The sequence below is a fragment of the Chionomys nivalis genome, chromosome 15 (assembly GCF_950005125.1).
Source record: "Chionomys nivalis chromosome 15, mChiNiv1.1, whole genome shotgun sequence".
Taxonomy (NCBI): Eukaryota; Metazoa; Chordata; class Mammalia; order Rodentia; family Cricetidae; genus Chionomys; species Chionomys nivalis.
This window is the reverse complement of record NC_080100.1, coordinates 30,329,677-30,343,489: the sequence shown is the minus strand read 5'-3', so window position 1 is coordinate 30,343,489 and position 13,813 is coordinate 30,329,677. Positions and strand designations below refer to the sequence as shown.

The window sequence follows — 13,813 nt, the reverse complement described above, 5'->3', positions numbered from 1 at the left end:
CTTAACTCCTCAGAAGACTTTCTCCCGACCACGCCATTTAACAACACTTCAGTACTAACTTCCAGACTACAACATTGAACGTCTCTTTCTGTAAGGTACTTTTCTAGTCATTTAGTACCCCCAGTAGAATGTAATGTTAAAGAGGACAGGAATAGTCATCTGGTTTTATTCCCTGGAATCTATGATAGACTCTGGTGACACAAAGGGAGACCAGGATGTATGTGTGTGTGTGCACGTACGTGCATATACACGAATGTACTTTAATTAATACCTATGTAGTTTTTGTATTTAAAGTGAGTTTGGTTCTTAAAGAGAAATGACCACTTAAAGTTAATTTTTTGGCTTAATAATCCTGAGTATTTATCAACATCCTGCAGTCTAATGAGACTGCAATTCATTAATCACACACAGTCTTGCGAGTGGCCACGGCACCTGGGATGCATTGCTGCCTTTACTACTTGAAGCTGGCTCGTCCTTGGTTGACACCTTCTGCTTCTTGTTCATCCCTGAAAAACATCAGCACAGTTGTAACTCAGGGACACAGCTGATTGAAGCAAATGAAAGTACAATTCGTCTATGTCAAAAGTTGTACCGTAGGCAGAAGTCTAATCACACCAACCAGAAATGGTCATAACAGGCTCACAGGGAGCAGCTGGTTGGGCCCCAGAAATCTCAGGAGATTAAGAGCAGGAATCTCGGTTTGTCCTTGGCATTGAAAATGGGAATAGAAAACTCCCTGGTATACACTATAATTAGAAAATTCTAAAACGTTTGTTTAAAAATGTTTAGTTTATTAGAAGTAATTTTCATCCTTGCTGTCTGCTGAGTACAAGCACGAGATAAAGAGTGGGAAATGCAGGTAGGAACAAATACATTCCACCGTGGTGTTGTAAAGCACTAATATATACTCACTTCTGTGTAGAAATTACAGTGTTTCTAACTCAAAGCCCTCTATGTTCTTTTGTCTATACCAAATCATAAATCTTAGTTCTTGCTCTATTAAAGTCATGATATGATGTCCTTTTGTGAAAAATTTTAGAAAAACCAAACCAATATATATTTCACTGTACAATATGCAGAACTAAATCAATGGGAGTGTTCAATGTACTGTCACACCAGAAACTAAAACATTCTTTAGTTTCAATATATATCATGGCAGCAGGAGCAAAGATGTTAAACAATTTGTAAAGTATATTTGTCTAAACCTTTCCAATCCAGACATTCCTCAAACATCACACAGGTAGATAGGCAGGAGCAGACATGACACACAGGACAGAGGAATCGGCAGAGAACTGCATAGGGCTGTCCTAGGTCCAGCTTCTACTGCATAGGGCTGTTCCACTGTCCAGGTTCTATGTTTTCAGACTTCAAAACCAACCACAACTTCATACATCTGTGGAGATTTTTAATACACCCCTGCCCCCTGCATGAACCTGGCTATGCACAGAAACCATGGCTTTTTATCAGAAAGCTACCTTCTGAGTCCTTGATTCCTCTTTAAAAATATCTCAAGAGCTCTTCAGATTGTAATAAAAGTTGAAGACTTTCTCCAAGATAAATTCACACACAGAGACAGAATTTCCCATTCATTCACAGTTTGTACACATTCCTCCTCCCAATTCTTTCCATGAACCCATCTAAGGAATCTATGCACTAGCATAAAAGGTAGAAATCACAGGGTTTGACTTTTGGTGTCAATTTTATTATCCATGCTGATGATATATTATTTTTCTAAAAAACATTTAGTTCTTTTCTGTACAGTTTTAAGTCTGGTTTTTATAACTTTACACAGCCCATGCCAATGCTATTGTTTTCCTTCTGATATTTATCCTTAATGTTATGTTGGTATCTGACCATAACAGTACTTCTTAGCTTACATGTTCTGTTACAATGTAACCTGTCATTCCTTCCTTAACAGATAATATCAACAGAGATTATAGAAGGCCTTGTAATAGCTTTGACCAGGTGTACAGACAGGTACTGCTCTCATGCCATTTGAGAAAGAAGATTAGAAACTCTCACACTCAAGCGCCTGATGTCATTAGTGCTCCGGAAAAGTCTACGCCCAATGCTCTTGGGTTCACCAAACTGGATCTGCCACATCCAGGAGCTTGGGTGTCAGTTCCAGCTCATTCCCACCTACCAGGTGTCTGGTCTGAAGTCAGGCTGTCTTAGACCAAGAGAACAACCCACCCACCAACTGTGTGTTACAGAGTGGATGCTTTGAGAATCAGAAAAAAACACATGACGAATCGATTCACTGGATTCCTGATCCAAAGACATAATAAAGAGGCTGTTTTTCTTTATATTTCAGTCAATTTGTGACACAATAGTAGTTATGTGATAACATCTCTACCTACCTACTTTGCCTAGTTAAAATTTTTCATTATACATTTCATTTCCATTTTTTTGCTATCTTGTAATCCTCTAAAATTGTACATTTTCTTTCTGTTAGCATTTTTTGATTTTTCTTTCTCTCCTTTGTTTACTTTCTTTTTAATTTTTCAAGACAGTGTTTCTCTGTCCTGGAACTCACCTTGTAAACTAGGCTGGCCTCGAACTCACAGAGATCCACCTGCCTCTGCCTCCTAAGTGTTTTTTTTTTTTTTTTGGTTCTTCTATCACTGATATTTTTAAGTAAATTTATTTTTAAATATTCCAATTATACTTCACCCCTAAAAAGTAACTTACTGTGGTTCAATTTGCATAAACCTTGGCTAGTGAACAGACAGATGGGCCAGGCTAATGGCCTCGTACTTAATGAACTTGTCTAAGTATCATTTCTTGCCATAGAGATACTAAGATTTAGCATTCAGGAACAATGTGTAGAACATCCCCTGGAACTGTGCAGTGTGATCATATAACATACATGCAAGCACAGATGCACATGCACACACACACACACAGACACACACACACACACACCGCCATAGAAGGAATTAAAAGTGAAAGAAAAATGCATCAAACCTGATATTTTAGGACTAATGAAAAATTGTCATTTGCTTTTTAAAAATTCTATCATTAGAATCTGTTTACAGAATATTTATTACTTTATAGTTAAAATTTTAAAATGCAAAGAAATACTAACCATAAATTTCACCACTCAAGGAATTGTTCAGTGCCAATGAGTGGGAGACCATTGTCTCCATACCTTGTGTTTCATAGACTCTGTATAGCATATGTTTTCATTTTACCTCCAACATCCCCCATCTCGTTAAACTATTAGGAAGAAATTGCCTTTGGACGTTATGACTAGTGTTAAATGAATTTAATACAATCATACCTAATCTATTCCAGTCATGAAAGTGGTAACACGAGATTAGAACTGAAACACGGGATTACCTGAGTAACCAAACGATATGCTTGACATTGGACTAAGGTAGATCCCGCTCCCATACATCGCACCGTGGAGCTATGTCAGATGTGAGAGAGAGAAATGTCAGGTCAATGGTCTGAGTTAATATCATACAGAAGAGGGCAATTGGTTTCATGCTGGAACATTATGTCTTAGAAAAATGATAGTACACTTATTCCGAGTTTAATGTGAAAATATTGTTATTATCATATTTGGAGTGAGTTGATGAAAAAATGAGATGAAAAAGAGACCAAGACCGTTTTTCATTTTGCCAGTAATAGAGTCCCTCGTTACAAAGGACTTCAGCTTGTTCTTCTTTAAATGCATCAAAAATTCTAACAACAAGACTTGCTGAAGTGCACGGAAAGGCATTTTTATGAACACTCACGAGCCACAATATAAACAAAGTATCAGCTCCGATTTGTTAGGTACGTCACACGCCATTCCACTCTTCCACTGGATTTTTCAAGTTAAAAGGAGCTTTAGTATTTGGAACATTCGGAGTGGTCTAAAGAAACTACTCACAACATTTAAAAATTTTTTTTTCTCATTTCTAAGCTCTAGGGCCCTCAAAAACTAGTCGTAAAAACTTGGTACCAAGTCAATGGGCTCAGGCTTAGAGGCATGCAGAGCTAATTCTGTCACCCTGTGGTTGCTGCACAGTGACAACTGCCTCGGGCGACTGGGGTGACCTGCTTTTTTCCTCACATCTTTGTGCTGCCTAAGGAACAATTTGGAGGGATAGGTTTGAAGAGAAATAAACAAAATGAAGAGTATAGCAGAGTTCGGGACTCCAACCACAACATGCCAATAATACCAAGCCCTGTGTCCAAGGCTGAGAAACAGGCACCATGCATCTTTGGTAACCCACATCTCCTTTGCTTATTATGCCTTCCTTCTTCCCTAGAGGGCCCAAAGCAATAATGGAATAATGGATTGGATGCCTGGAGGGCTTTGCTTCCTGCGGTCATATTTTAGTGCATACTTTCAAACTGTGGTTTTCACTTTTTCTCCTAGAGAATCCTTCATTGTCAAGCATAGATCAATTTGCGTCAGTTATTTTGTGAAAATGTATTTATCTTTCTTAGAAATTCCATATACTATTTTAAATAAATAAATGCTCTAAAGTTCACATCTCCACTGTAGGAATAAATGTGCTCCTCCTCCTACTAGGGGGAAAAAACATGCAAAAATCTTACCTGCAGACGCGTATTAGAGGCAACCACCAGACCATTCCTCAGGATAGAGTGCCAGTTTTCAATGTGAGAGCCACTAGAAAGAACACAGCCGCGGGGAGGGAAAGGGCAAGGCCAGAAAGTCAATGATCTTCACAGCTGGGCTCAATTCTTAAGTCATGATACATGTGAAAATTCTGAGTGTCCCAGTTAGACATTCCTACAGCTGATTCACTGAGGTCAATGCCAACTTCAGGGACACGGCTTTCTTGCCCCACACCCTGGAAGAGGAAGCTGGAGCCCACCCTGCCCCTTTCAACTGTACTCACTGAAATGCGAACGTGCTCCCGAAGAGCTTTTTAGCGGCTCGGAAGTTGGACTCTTTGGCTGGTGGGCTGCTGAGCAGGAGGAACTGGTGTGGGGTGTGCATGAACTTCAGTTGCTGTCGTCCAAGGCGAGAGCAAATAATAACATGTCAGGATCTCACCAGCTCAAGACTTACCCAAGATATCCAGTTTCAGAACAGAGTAATTTTACACTAATAACCTTTTCAGACTAGTTCAAAAGCTATGTAATTTTTAGAAACTTGCTTAAGTTATACCTCACATGGGATTACCATAGGAAACAACTTCTTCAGGTTAGTGGGAAAGCAACAGGTAACAGGTAGACAGATAGATGTCGATATTCATATTCCACTATGCTGTCCTAATTTTCTCGATTCTATTTTTTTTAGGGCTTTTATTGTAGACTTCCATGGGTATCAGCTACCCCAATGAGAAAATATTATGGAATTTGCTAAGCAGAAAACTTCATTCCCAGTTTTAAAATGAAAATCATCCCTCCGCTCTGTTTACATGCTTTCGCTCTTTAACAGTGAAAAGTGATCAGGGGACCGGCTTGACAGGTCTCCCTCATCATTTCCCTTTCACCTCGGCTACTCACACAGGAATACAACCCGCAGCAGTCTCCCGGGCGGAGATTCAGAGATTCAAAAACAGGGAGACAAGAGTTTTAAATGTTGCTCTTAGGCACTGATGAGTACTGCAATCAGGGCCCATTAGCTTTTTAAAAACATTGTTTAAACACCACTTAGGCTGATAAGCAAGGTGTTTGACAGTCCTCCTCAAATATGGGAAGGCAGACCTGTAACATCAAGTATTCTGGTAACATCAAGTATTCTCCCAGTCTCTCCCTAGACACCACTTGACAGACTCTTGTAGGAAGACTACATTCTCTCATGCTGATTTTTTTGTATTTATTTAAAAGGCAAGGTGCAGGCTGAATACGGGTTTGAGTCTTGGAAGGGTTTGCAGCTGATACACGAACTGAGGCTGAAGAACGAAACTAGTCCTAGCCACCTTTGGAAAGGCTGCCTGCAGGGCCACAGTGGTCAGCTCTCTCAGCTAACACCTTCTCTCATTTCGGGGAGCATATAGGAAAATAAAACTTACCCTGTTAACTGGCAGTTTCACGATATGTGACCTATTACTTGAGATGACCCTAAAAGGGAAATGATCAGTCGGTCATGACTAGGTGGCAAACGTATTGACTTTTTTATAGGTTAGTCAGCAAGGGATTGAAATGTGGTTTGGCTGCACCACCGAACTTTCTGCCTCTCAGTTGATTACATAAGTGTGGTTTACTTACTAACGCAATCTAAGGAGCTTACATAACAAAAAAAAGACACTTTCGTCTGAGAAAACTCACTGGGAAGCAGCTCCACAAAACTTGTGAATATGTCATTTTTCATAAGCACAATCCCAGATATTAGCAAAATGAACATATTTAGATATCCAATACTCTCAAATAATGATAGTTCAAATGAGAAGTAGATTCAGGCACCTGGTTGCTTTGATTTCTACATCTCCTAAGTTAAAAATGTGTTTCCACAAAGATTCTGTTTGTTGAAACTCGTAAGGATATTTCTGAGTGGTCAGTGGCTTCTACACAAAAGTCAACATACTTAGATACTGAAGTTGACCATTTAATCCAGGTATGTGAAAAAAAAGTACAAAATAGCAGAGATGACTATAAAAGGTTTGATTACATTCTTCTCCCTGAACTGGAGAAAAAGATAAAAAAATTAGTGAAAATTTGGATTTGGGCTGACTTCAAGGAGAAAAAAAAAAGAATACAATTATATATGTGAAATTAGTAGATTAAAGGGAAAAAACCAACCATCTAATCCCGATTATAATTCTTGGCCTGGGTTGAGACCTAGTACTCCAGCTGGACATAGTCATTCACTTGGCCAAGAGCCCACTCTTAGGAGGGCAGGCTAAAACATGCCACAGACATAGGAATAACCAGTGTTTTAGTGAGATACTGCACTTTCCATTCCCAGAACCCCAGACCCTAACGCAGTAGCTTTACCAGCGCTTCACGGCACTAAGATAAAATTGTATTCTTTCACTTCTCTTATTCAAAAAAGTGTAACTTCTTCCCATCTCTTTCCGAAGCATGATTTCCTTAACATCTGGGCTTTCCCCACATTGTCTGAGCCTTCTTCATTTTTCTCTAATGCTGCCTGCCCATCATATGACTGCTTGTCTGCCATGTATGTGACATCAATGCCAATATAAAAAGCAAGGTCTTTTTTCATTTTGTCCTCCATTCCCATACCCCCACCCACCCACGTTGCTGCTGAGTTTTATAGCTTCCTGGTCCTGTTCTTTGCTTGTTTGCTTGTAAGTGTTTGTTTGAGCCCCTTTTATTCCTTTATTAATGAGTCTAAGAACCCTAAGACAGGAACCAGATTTCCCTTGTACCAAGAGGGCATCCCAAAATTCCTGTTGTTTATTTTCTCACTTTAACTCTAATATAATGAGAAGATGTGAGACATTAAGAAAGAGTGTTATTTTCCTTATCTGTCAGGATTTTAATAACAGATACTAATGGATACAAACAAGGTCAATCTCATTCCCTAAAGTTTGTCACAGTCTTATCAAACCATGTGTTTTATATAATTTTGACTAAGTAAAGGTAATCAGAAACCCGAGGAGTCTGGGCTCTTTTCCCTTTAATGATATTTATAAAAACTTCCACTGCTTGTCAGCTGTAGCGTTTATCTAGACCAGTGTCTTGTAGTCTGTACATTTGTACTACTCTAAGATAACGATGGTAAGTCTATTTAAGCAATTTCCAAGAGTCATGTACACAAAACCATTATAAACTCTCATTGTCTCCACTTTGCAAATGAAAGAGGACAAATTATTTGACACAGGCATCAAAGCAAAGCATGTGCTCGAGCTACCTTTCCTGTTTGCTGTACTGTCCCCCGAGAATCCAGGCTGGACTGAATGCTGTGACTTCTCTTCAAACAAAGAGTCAATCAAATTTTACTGGCCTTGTTAAGAATGCAAAATATACAAAGCACACTTCAAGATCTTCACTGCAAAGGTTTCAGTTTTATCCCTGAGTCCTCACTGAAGTAGGAAATTAAAATGAACCAAAATGCTTTCAACACATAATGGAATGAAACAGATCCTTTAAGACTGTAGACCAACCACTGTCAGTGCATTGTATGCTCCTACTTGTGCACACGAAAGGGCCTTCCTCCTCTCATGATATACAAGTTTTAATTAAAGTGAGAGTCATTAAGGACTCTTTGGTGGAAAAAAATTCACCAGGTTTCCCAGGCTTGTAGAACTGTAGCTTTCCAGGCTTATAAAATAACCCCCCCCCCAAAAAAAACACAGAAAATGCTACTGATTTTTATAGAGAGGCAAAGTACAGTTTTATACCATTGCAGAAGCGGATGAGCAAGGGGGTCCTGTTTATCCATCTGCTTCTTGATTTCCAGATAGGGTGCCTGCAAGATAAAATTACATTCTTCCATTTGTCTCTAAAACTCACTTTTTCTCAACAAATAGAAAATCAGACTGAAAAGTCTCGTTTATCTAAAACAAAAACCATAAAGATACAGCAGAGAATAGCAAATTCCCTTCTTCACACTAGGGGTAGGGAATGTATTTCAGGCAGCATGTAAAAGGTCTTGCCTGCCAGATTTAAGAGCCTTGACCAACAGGGGAGCCCAAGAGACTCCTAAAGCAATGTAGGCTATTACTGCTGTCCTTGGTTACTTCTCAGAAATTGAAGGTTACTGCTGAAGACACGATGCACTTTGGACAAAGGACTCTGAGGACCTGAGCTGGATCTGACCTGAAAACCTCCTCTCCAAGGACTATCTCTCATAGTACCAAATGGAGCTATTAAAATTGCCAAAGGAGAAGAGCAATCAGTAGTCCTACACAGTTATGAAGCCTATGAACTACATCAATAACCAACAAGATAAGATATCCGTAATGGTACCATGTCTTGATAACAACCAATAGCCGTCTAACTGGACTTAAGACTTAAAGCCTCCTCAAAAAAGAGGGAATCCATGCATGTGGCATTGTAAACCAAACCAACTACCCATGGCCTCACTATGCCATGGACCATAGAGGCCTCCTTCCTAAACCTGTATATTGTCTAACTGCATAATGAATACTTATACCCTTATGTAAGTGTAGCTCTTGCCAAAGAAGCTATTCTTTGCAACAGATGGAGATCATTACAGAAAGCCACAATAAATCAAAATGCAGAGGATAACTGATCATGAGGATTCCAGCCCCAACTGAAGAATCTACTACACAACCCCTACACCTAAGGGTCAAGGAACATGGTAGGAAAGGGCTCAGGAAACCTGCTGAGAGATTGTGCCTCCAGATATGACAAGGAAACCATATCCACGAAATCCCAACAATATGGCTGCCTAAACACACCAGTGTGGAAGGGAAAAATCTCATGGGATTCCACCCCTCGGTGGAAGAGCCTCGGGCAATTAATATTTACTGAGAGTGGGAGAATTAGTCTTTCTGGGGATGAGTCACCAAGCAGTTTTCCAATCCCAGTGGTCAATCCTACAAACATGTAAACTGTAAACAACACTAGACTCAGCAGGTTGTGTTTATATATTTACCTGTGTGTGTGGGGGGGGGGTGTATATAAAACAACAGTAATTGAAAAAGAGGTCATGACTTGAAAGGGAGCAAGGTTGGGGTGAGACACAGAAAAAAATGGAGAGAGGAGAGAGAAGAGGGAGTTAAATGATGCAATTTTGTTTAAATTAAAAATAACAGAAGTTAAAAACAAAGACTTGATACAATTTTAGCCTGGATTCCACCTTCACTAGAATACTAGAGGTGAATGAACCCCTGCCCAACGCCCGTGCGTGTATACATGCGCACGTGTGCATGTGCGCACACACACACACATACACACACACACACTCCTCTGTCTCTCTTAAGGTGATGCAAAGCTACCACACAGCACACACTGTATCCTCCCACTTTGCCATACTGCTTCCAGTGATTTCCCACTTAGCCTCTTCTTCCATGATCTCCCATTTCTCCTTCTCTGCCTCATCCCACCCTTCTGTGCCCACAATTTTCTCTTCCTCGTAACTCCTTCAGTCTCTTTCATAAGACTTGCTCCTCTTGGAGTTATGTTATGTTCAGCTTAGACTTCAGCTCCTTGCCTACTGCGGTGCTCAAAAGAGAAAATGCCCATTGCTTAACAAAGCACCCTGCAATGTTTCTCGTTGTTGCTGGACACTTTTATTTTAATATTAAAGGAAAACGTACAGACCTCATGTATTTCTATATGAAAACTGAGCACAATTTATGTAAGAACCCTTCTCCGAGAGAAATTAAATGGAATTTACTATCAAATTAAACATTTTATTACAGAAAAAAGGAACAACTTCTTTACAACAGTTTAGAGCTAGCTAGGGCTTTAAAACATCGGTTAGTGTATGACTGAGGAAAAGCATAAAGAATTTGATTCCATAAAACCTGACAGCATGCCCATGCAGTCCCTCTGCGGGAGAAAACGCCGAGTGACCTTTCCTAACTGGATACTGAAGACATTGAGGCTCCAAGGAACTGAGCAACTTGCTCAAGGTCATGGGCCACATCACACGCTGAGGCAATTATGCAACTCCGGCCCCTAGATTCCTAGGCTAATCCTTCAACTTCTCTATCGTCTTCTGTTAAAACAGCTTACACATGACCCACAATAAAGAAAGCGATTTTTGGCCGTGAGAAGATTCTAGAGTCAGAGTCTGTAGCCATGTTTAAATCTAAGAATGATATATGGGTCTAGACACTAGACTGTAGTACAAACGCCCTATATCAAACTTTTATCATGACTTAAAATATTTATCTTCACATAAGATGTGGCATTATTTCTTGTTTCTTATTCCTGTGAAAAATGCATTTTTTCTTTTCTTTCCTCATAAAATAAGTGGTTTTTTAAAAAATAATTCAGAGGATACTGCAAACTATGAACCCAGAACAGTCACTAAAAGAAATGGGAGATTTAAAGCAAATAATATCACCTGTAAAGTAGGAATCCCTATGAACCACTGTCTGTCATAGACCATTGAGTGAATGGAGAAAAGAACAGATGAATGAACAAATTAATAAAGGAATCAAGGGCAAGAATCAGAAGTGTGAAGTGTACATTTGAGAATGTCTCCAGTAGAGGACCAGAGAGGACACTAGGGTGAGGGGTAGAGCAGAGAGAAACTCAGGGAACCTGGTCAGGAGATGACTTCGTCTTCCATAGGGAGAATGAATGACCCCAAGTCATTCTCATCATACATCCAAAAGTGTCTAGCACAAAGCAGCCTAGAACGGACACGTGTAAGCTGTGCACAACATGGACTGTAAATTTTGGATTATTCATTTTGATTCATGATGATGATTTTTAGACCTCTTTCCAATGTTTGAACAGTGAAAAGGCCACAGTACTTCAACAGTAAGAGTTTTTCCACGTGCTAGGCTGTAGCACAAGGATGTGTAAGTTTTCATCACAAATCTACATCTTCAGTTAGCACACCTTTCCACCAGAGCCTACCTGAGAACAAGAAACATAAGCTCATACTCCTATGGTGACTATCAATTCCAAAGTGGCTATCGGGTCTGTGTTACACCTGTATTTGATAAAATTTTAATTTTTTAGTATAATTTCATGTCCCTTAATATTTGCTTTGCACATATTCCCTGTGAGAGAGTCAGATCCACTGGACCTTGTGTTCCAGACAGTTATTAACTACCATATTGGTGCTGAGAATTGAACCCAGGTCCTCTGGAAGATCAGTCAATTCCCTTAACCACTGAGTCATCTCTCCACCCCTGAAAAATGGATCTTAAAGAATAATTCTAGGGACTGAAGAAATCACATGAACACACACAGGAAGGAGCAGGAAGAGAGAGAGAGGGAGGGAGAAAGAGAGGATATTTCTAGAGCTATTGTGGCGGCATGTCTATGTTGAGATCAGAAGTTCCAAGTATCCTTAGCTACAGAGCAAGTTCAAGGTCACATGCACACACACACAAATCCAACAACAAAGAAAATTTGTAGTCCAATATGATGTAACACCATCACATGTAACACCAGTCTTTAGTGTCCCAAATCTCTGTTTACTTTAACAATCAAAATAATTATTAGCATCAGGTAATACTGAAGGTGGAACTTATTAGATTTAGACACTGTTTTAAAAGATCCTGTTGTGTAACTTCAAACACTTAAGGCTTTTACTCAAATTTAAGAACAAAATATTAAGATTACAACTATGCATTTATTCTTCAAAACCCAGTGTTAGCACAACAAGACACTGACAGAATTGAATTAAACCATCCCAGCACATTTTTATGATTTTAATTATGTCTTGTAGAGAAGAAAATTGAACATTCTATAACAGTGTTGTTCTGAAGACATTTTAAGATGAGATTTTGCTCATGTGGACTGAACGGCAGAAAAGCATAAGACTGGATTTTTACCTGTGTCATTTCTCTGATGGAAGTGATGCTGTCCAGAGCTTTCATTACTCGGTCATAGTTCTTCTTCTGTATGACAAAGGAAAAAGCATTCTTCACCTACAAGCCTTTGCAAGTTACATATTGCTAGAGAAAAATATTATTTCTATACACTCATTTTTCATCAAAGGCAGTGTGAAAGCAACAATGGTACATAAAAGAAACCTGTAATAAGGAGAAGAGGGTTGATCTCTAGAATCACAGAAAGAAAAACTAAAGTGGTATGCCTTACATAAGGGCACAAAATCATGCTCGCCTCCCTGGGATAAAAATCTTCAAATACAGAAAGATTTGGGGCCCTTGAGCCTGGCTTTCCCTACGCCAAAGCAAAAAGCAATAAAGTAAGCTTAGAATCCTTCTGGAAGAAGATATACTTCAAATCTCCCAAGTGCTTTAATCTTAGATTGGAACACTGTTACCCAAAGCAAGGTGACAATATGTGCTCAAATGATCCCTCATTTCTATGCAGAAAGCTAACAAGGGAGGACAGGTCGGCTGAGGGGCATTATACAGTCATTCCTCTAAAAGAATGCCGAGATGAACAATAATATAAACTAAGCAATTTTGGCTCTCAATCAATCTGAAATTCTGTTATTTCAGAAAGTCTCTGCCATAAGTGTTCAGGAAATGGTTTTCTTAAGAAATTCATGTCTTGCCGGGCGGTGGTGGTGCACGCCTTTAATCCCAGCACTTGGGAGGCAGAGGCAGGTGAATCTCTGTGAGTTCGAGACCAGCCTGGTGTACAAGAGCTAGTTCCAGGACAGGATCCAAAGCCACAGAGAAACCCTGTCTTGAAAAACCAATAAATAAATAAATAAATAAATAAATAAATAGATAGATAAATAAATAAATAAATAGAAATTCATGTCTTTTAACAGTATAGATTTAACTGTTGTTAACTTCTGAGGAGAAGGGTGGGGAAGAACAGCAGGAAAGGTCGAGGTGATGAGGAAGAAAAGGGAAAGTGGTCCTCTGAATAACATTCCTTATATTCTGAGGATATTACAGAATCTCCGAACATAGGATATGACCTTGAACTTACCATGGATACACTCAACAAGACAAACATTCAAAGGGAAGGCAGCTATGAGACTAAGGTCCCCATCCTGGTTCTCAGAAGCTCTGGGCTTGGCGGCTGGGGCTGACCACTTACCCTTGGGTTGAAGGCCAACATCTGAGGGTCGTTAGGATCTACCACAGAAGGATATGGCTCAAAAATGACGACTTTTCTAGGAGATTCCAACGCAGATCTACACATGGACACCAATAAATCTACCACCTTGAAAAACATGAGAGATAAGTCACCTGACAGTTTCAAGTGGATGTCTGTCCTGTTCCTGGTAGCATGATATAATGAGAAGTCCCAGGTCTGTCACCCTCCTGTTAAATCTGTTCTTCATGACTTTATACCAAACTTG

General features: G+C 39.6%; 1 protein-coding gene across 1 annotated transcript in view; it reads right to left on the bottom strand.

The window, feature by feature from the left end:
* Nucleotides 1-13,813, bottom strand: part of Parp8 (poly(ADP-ribose) polymerase family member 8) — a 161,843-nt gene that overhangs the window by 9,867 nt on the left and 138,163 nt on the right. The window contains exons 17-24 of the mRNA XM_057789661.1: nt 13,549-13,674; nt 12,360-12,425; nt 8,274-8,341; nt 5,982-6,030; nt 4,860-4,972; nt 4,555-4,627; nt 3,343-3,412; nt 433-506 (exon numbers count right to left, since the gene is read on the bottom strand). Of these exons, the coding sequence (XP_057645644.1) occupies nt 433-506; nt 3,343-3,412; nt 4,555-4,627; nt 4,860-4,972; nt 5,982-6,030; nt 8,274-8,341; nt 12,360-12,425; nt 13,549-13,674 (639 nt within the window). The remainder of the gene's footprint in view (nt 1-432; nt 507-3,342; nt 3,413-4,554; nt 4,628-4,859; nt 4,973-5,981; nt 6,031-8,273; nt 8,342-12,359; nt 12,426-13,548; nt 13,675-13,813) is intronic.